This window comes from Sinocyclocheilus anshuiensis, unplaced genomic scaffold (assembly GCF_001515605.1).
Source record: "Sinocyclocheilus anshuiensis isolate Anshui unplaced genomic scaffold, SAMN03320099.WGS_v1.1 scaffold274, whole genome shotgun sequence".
Taxonomy (NCBI): domain Eukaryota; kingdom Metazoa; phylum Chordata; class Actinopteri; order Cypriniformes; family Cyprinidae; genus Sinocyclocheilus; species Sinocyclocheilus anshuiensis.
The window spans coordinates 276,310-281,866 of record NW_015547698.1 but is presented as its reverse complement, the minus strand read 5'-3'; the positions used below and the strand labels follow the sequence as shown (position 1 = coordinate 281,866).

General features: G+C 37.7%; 2 protein-coding genes across 2 annotated transcripts in view; both read right to left on the bottom strand.

Annotated features, from left to right (window-relative positions):
* Positions 1-964, bottom strand: part of LOC107703764 (B-cell receptor CD22-like) — an 18,593-nt gene extending 17,629 nt beyond the window's left edge. Inside the window, exon 1 of the mRNA XM_016506490.1 lies at positions 941-964. The gene's annotated coding sequence lies outside the window, so the exon portion shown is untranslated. The remainder of the gene's footprint in view (positions 1-940) is intronic.
* LOC107703675 (B-cell receptor CD22-like) overlaps positions 1-5,557 on the bottom strand; it is a 15,800-nt gene that overhangs the window by 3,216 nt on the left and 7,027 nt on the right. Inside the window, exon 5 of the mRNA XM_016506399.1 lies at positions 276-467. Within this exon, the coding sequence (XP_016361885.1) occupies positions 276-467 (192 nt within the window). The remainder of the gene's footprint in view (positions 1-275; positions 468-5,557) is intronic.

The following is a 5,557-nucleotide window of genomic DNA, read 5'->3' as shown; positions in this document are numbered from 1 at the left end:
CTTCGTAGACATCCTTAATCTCTAATAACTCCATTCTGCTGTCTGTTGTTCTGTTGTCAGTGTTTCATTGTCTGAATATGGCACTTAACAGATGCTGTGTGGTATCGGCGTTTGGTATCGGGGCATTTTAACGAGTACAAGAGCTCAGTATCGGGCCCGATACCGATACCAGTATCGGTATCGGTGCATCCCTATTACACGATATGAATTCTTCATTGTACATGTCTCATATATGAATACATTTACTCAAGCTGGCAAAGTCTGACTGTACTCACACGTGACATTGAGATGAGCAGCAGGAGAGATGTAACTGTGTCCATGTAGAGCACAGCTGTATCTGCCTGCATCCTCTCTTCTGACTGACTGCAGCAGGAGTTGATTGTTTCCGTCTCTTCTCTCAGTTAATGGCTGTGAGTTTCTGTACCAGATGAATGTTGCTCTGTCAGTCAGAGTGCAGCTGCTTTTACATGTCAGACTGACATTATGACCCTCTGTCACTCTCTCAGGAGCCTCCACCTGAAGATCTGAACACAACACACACATTATATCTAGTGCTGCTGTCATACACTGATTATTATTCAACATAATGCACAGAAGAAGAGCTCAGCCTCATGAAAGTCACCTGTGACAGTAAGAGTCACTCCTGGATAACCAGTCCATTTTCCATCAGGTTGATCAGTGATGAATCTGAAACAGTACTTGTGTGAATCTTTCTGTGTTACATGACTCAGTCTGATGGTGCAGTTCTGCTGTTTGTCTCCCAGATACTGAAGCCTCTGACTGTATTCAGGATCCTCAGACAGATCTGGAGACTCTTTACCCTTTACAGCGTTTTTGGTCCAGAACACATTCATGATCGTATATTCAGTAGGGTATTTATAAGTGCAGCTCATTATCACTGATGAGTTCTTTAGTGCACAGATGTGTGAATGTCTGTAACTCACACGCCAACCATTTTCACTGAAAACATCTGAAATTATATATACATATATTTATTTTATTCAAATTAACTGCATCCGTAGAGCTGGAGGATGCTGAAAATCAGAAACAGGTCTGACTTACCCGGAATCATTAGCAGAAAGATCAAAAGAAGAGGAGAAGCCATCCTGACTGACATCAGAATAGCAACATTTACAACACAATCAATGTACAGTGCTTTATTTTAGCTTCTGTGAAGGTGAATCTCATGAAATCCATCAAGAATTTTCATTACAGTAAAATAAGAAGTAAAAAGAGATTTCATGTTTAATGCACATTAATTTTTTTTTTTCATATTACTCTCAGGTGAAACAGAAATGTTTTTGTGAGTTTCACCAATTATTTAGAGGTCAAAACTGAACAAACATTTTTTTTTTTTAATTGCACAAACAAATAAAAATACTATATGTTGAAACAGTTTCCATCTTCGAAATCAAGTCTGTAAAATTCCAGTCTTTTAATTTTTTTTAATGCAATGACTAAACATTTGTGTTTTTTAAACATGCAGCATGAACACGTACAGAGGACAAGGACATTTCTTATTTTTCTTTTAAAATGTAAATTCATAAACCACAAACAGACAAATTCTCCCTTACCGTTTTTCAGAGATGAAGCTATACGGAACATTACAATCATAAGATGAATTCTCTTGAAGATGAACTCTTTTCAAGTGCATTTTACCCTCAATTGTTGCTTCCAAAGCATTTTTTTTCTAACTTAAGAAAACACCTCATCATAAAAAGGACAGGGCAAATGAAGCAGCATCCGCCAGTGCTTGAGAATTAGTCAAACACAAAAAAAAAGAGGAAGTGAAAAGAGACGAGAGAACAACATGCAAAGTTTTTCACATTTTCAAAGAGATTCCCGAAGATATGTATGATTTTCATTCACGGTTTTTATTTCTTCATAGACAGGACTGTCCACAGATATTGAGTTCCTTCAGAAGGAAAACAAAAATGCAACCATGTTCTTTTTATCTTGAAATTAAATGAGTGAGATTTATATGAGCTTTTAAGACAATAAAAGTCTGTTTTACACTACGTTTCTCTTCCTCTTTGTGTGTTGATAAGAGGCCTGTGAACCGCATTAAACCTTTATGCAAATCCTGAACCGACAGACTGTATCCTGTATGACACGGATACTCTCAGTTCCTTATTCATTGTTGCACAAACTGCAAGGGAACCACATCAGTACTAGGCTGCGTTCCAGTCCAATTTTTTTATGCCCTTCACTCGCAAACTTTACTCGGATGTACGTCATTGATTACGTTGCATGCGTGCCCACTTCTGGCGGAACCCTTGGAATGGGCTGAACTGGAACGTCCTAAGCCCTTGATCACTTAGAATCAGCTATGGAGTTGGTTTATTGTTTACATTTTTTCCCTTATGAATTTGTTTGGTGCAGCATTCTATATGTATATAGATATGCTTGGGCTGTTATAAATGTAAAAAAAAAAAAATTCATATATTATAGAGTTGTTTGGGGTGGGGATAAATTAAACGCGATCTGCGATGACGTCATAATCGTGTTGCATTGTGGTCTATGGAGCAGCCTGAAGTGTGCATATGAAGCAGACTCACTCCCTCGGTCAAAATCGAGGGGTCGAGAGTATGTCCCTGTAAACTTCCCTCGTCCACTTGACGAAGTGGAATGCACTTCAAAATGGCAGCGGGGATTCCCCCGAGGGGAAGTGCTTAGGGAAGTTTGTGAGTGCGCGTCTAAAAGTGAACTGGAACGCAGCCCTAGTGTTAATTTTGTCAGCCATTTTTAATTTAGTCTTAGATTTAGTCTTTTAAATTAGGCTTAGTCCTGGTGTCAAATGTCATATTTAGTCAACATTGTCCTGTGTTTGTTTAGTCTAGTTTTAGTCAATGAAAACGTTTCGTCATGCTGCATAATAGTTCAACTGATAACATTATTTTTTGGGCTCAAAATTATAAATCACAAAGATTGTTTTATTTAAAAATGTATTTTTACATTTCAGGTATTGCACTTTCACTAATACGCACAAATCAATAGAATGTGGACTCATACAGACGATTTATTTAACCTCATCTATTGTACTGATTTATTGTAGGCTATTTAATATATAAATTAATATCAAAGACTTAGATATGCACTCTCTCGGTCTACATTATGAAAACTAGCAAAAACAAACAAAATATTTCAAAATTAAAATTTCTAACAATAATTCCAAATTGCAATAATGTTTCTCTATTAAAACAAGAGCGGTTGAGTTAAGTGCATTTATTCAGCAAACACAAATGCAAACAAAATATAGTCAAGCGCTCCTGACAGAACACAGACAGGCTGAATGATACTTTCATTTAAGCTGAACATCTCACACGGAGATCGCTAAACTTCAGCTTACTTGTTTGTCGTGTTTTCAGATCATCGTCGGCACTTCTGTAATGAAGAGCGAGTGTGTGCGCATGGTTGCCAGATTGCAAAACATTTGCAAAACACCGGGCAGAAATGTATCCTTTTACTGTAACAGAGAAGCTCTGAATTGCGGATTTGAACTCTTGATATGAAACACATGAAAGCTAGAGGCGTGTACAGCAGTCTGCAATAAAGTTTGACGTTTGTTAATTTGACGTCACACCTCACCGCTTCTGGGTCCAAACGCTCTATCACATAGGTCTTCAACCCTTCTCCTGGGGACCCACTGTCCTGCAAAGTTTATTTCCAACCTGCTTCAGCACACCTGGCCTCTGACTTTTCAAGTGATCCTGAAGACCTTGATTAGCTGGTTCAGGTGTGTTTGATTAGGGTTGGAGCTAAACCCTGCAGGAAAGTGGGTCCCCAGGATCAGGCCCAGAGGGCACACGTACGTCTGCAAGATGTCTGTTAAAGATTGCTTCATCTGGAAAGCATCTGCTGTGTACAAACATCTGATAGACGTCTATAAGATGTCAGTTTTACATGCATTCTAAATCAAAAACATCTTAAAGACATCTTCTAAACGTCTATTTGACATCTGATAGGAAACGTCCTATAGACGTATTGCAGATGAGCAAACACTCTAAAAAATACGTCTTGCAGATGTAAATGCAGACGTCAAATTGTCGTCTCCGTGATGTACGTGTGCTATCAGGGGGTTGAAGACCTATGCTCTATCAGATGCCACAAGAAAACAACAAACGGTGGTAATATACACTCACAATGTGATATAATACCACCAAAAATTATAATCCTAACCCTTAACTCCAAACCGAAATTCCAGATAGCCAGACAATGAAAATATAAATATAAATAAATAAATATAAAAATTATTTGTGTCTGGGACGCTGTGAGCACGGAGACGGTTTTCAAAATGTTTAGCTTAAACGTGTAATAAAATGTGTTTAGCTTAAACAGTGCTCATAAACAGCTGTTGAGATAGTATTCTCACGCAAAACAAGTTGAGGCTTGGACCCGGAAACAGCATTTCTTACGTCACGACTAAACAAGCGGATATTTTGTCTCCTTTTTTTCGACAAAAAAATTAAAATAAATTTTGGTATAGTTTTTATTTTTAGTCTCGTCTTTTTCGTCAATGATATTGCATGTTGATATAGTCACAGTTATCGTTTATTGACCTTATTGTCGTCTCGTCATCGTTTCGTCGTAAGCCCGAGAAATACTGCACAATTTCAGCAATCCTGTATGATCATTGCAAATCACACTGCATCTGATAAACTCGGGTACTACTTGCATGCAGACTGTATGATGATGACACCTATTGACTCTAGGCTGCGACGCACGTTACTATAGAAGAATAAAACGTCATCAGCATGCGCTAGTCATAAACAAAAAGAGCGCGATGAATCACACTTTGGCAGTTGTAGTTTTTATGTGTGCTGAAAAATAGTGGAAGCGGCAAAAGAGGAAGGGATACGAGCTTGAGGTAAGCAGTTTTATGTTTTAGCGCAGTGTCACGTTGATTTCGTGTCGCATTTTTATTGGCTGGTCAGTAAACGTGGGTCGTAGCAGCAAACACACTGTGCGATGATCACGCTGAATCTCTGACACTGTCAGAAAATGATCGTAGGCTATCTTTGGTCGCGAGACCGTGACAACGGCCAGAGATATTGTCGAAAGCATCAAATGTTGGCAATATTAAGAGGATTTGGCATTTCCAATTAATGTAGGCCTGTTACATTCTTCTTATTATTAGGCCTATTATTATTATTAGATTATTTTTATTATTAAATTACAATTAATTTGCCCCGCAATAATTTCATAGCACACCACCGCATAACTGACGCACTGTGAGGATAATAAAAGATTAGGCTATTAGCTTACTCCTCATTAAAAAATTATTTAAAAAGGTCTTTTAAAACAGGTCTATTAATTTATACAATGAATTATAGCCCTATAATTAAAATTATTAACACTGCAGTCATCAATGAAAATGAAGAACAGCTTTATTTCAAGCACCGACTTTCAAAAACAATGTTTAACGCAAAATACATTTATCTTTGTTTTTCACTATGTACGGGCCACAAGAGAAATATTAAGGGAATAATTCAAGACAGTTATATCAGCTGTTCACCGGCATAACTCTTGCGCAAAGTTTGCACGTTGCTTAATTTCA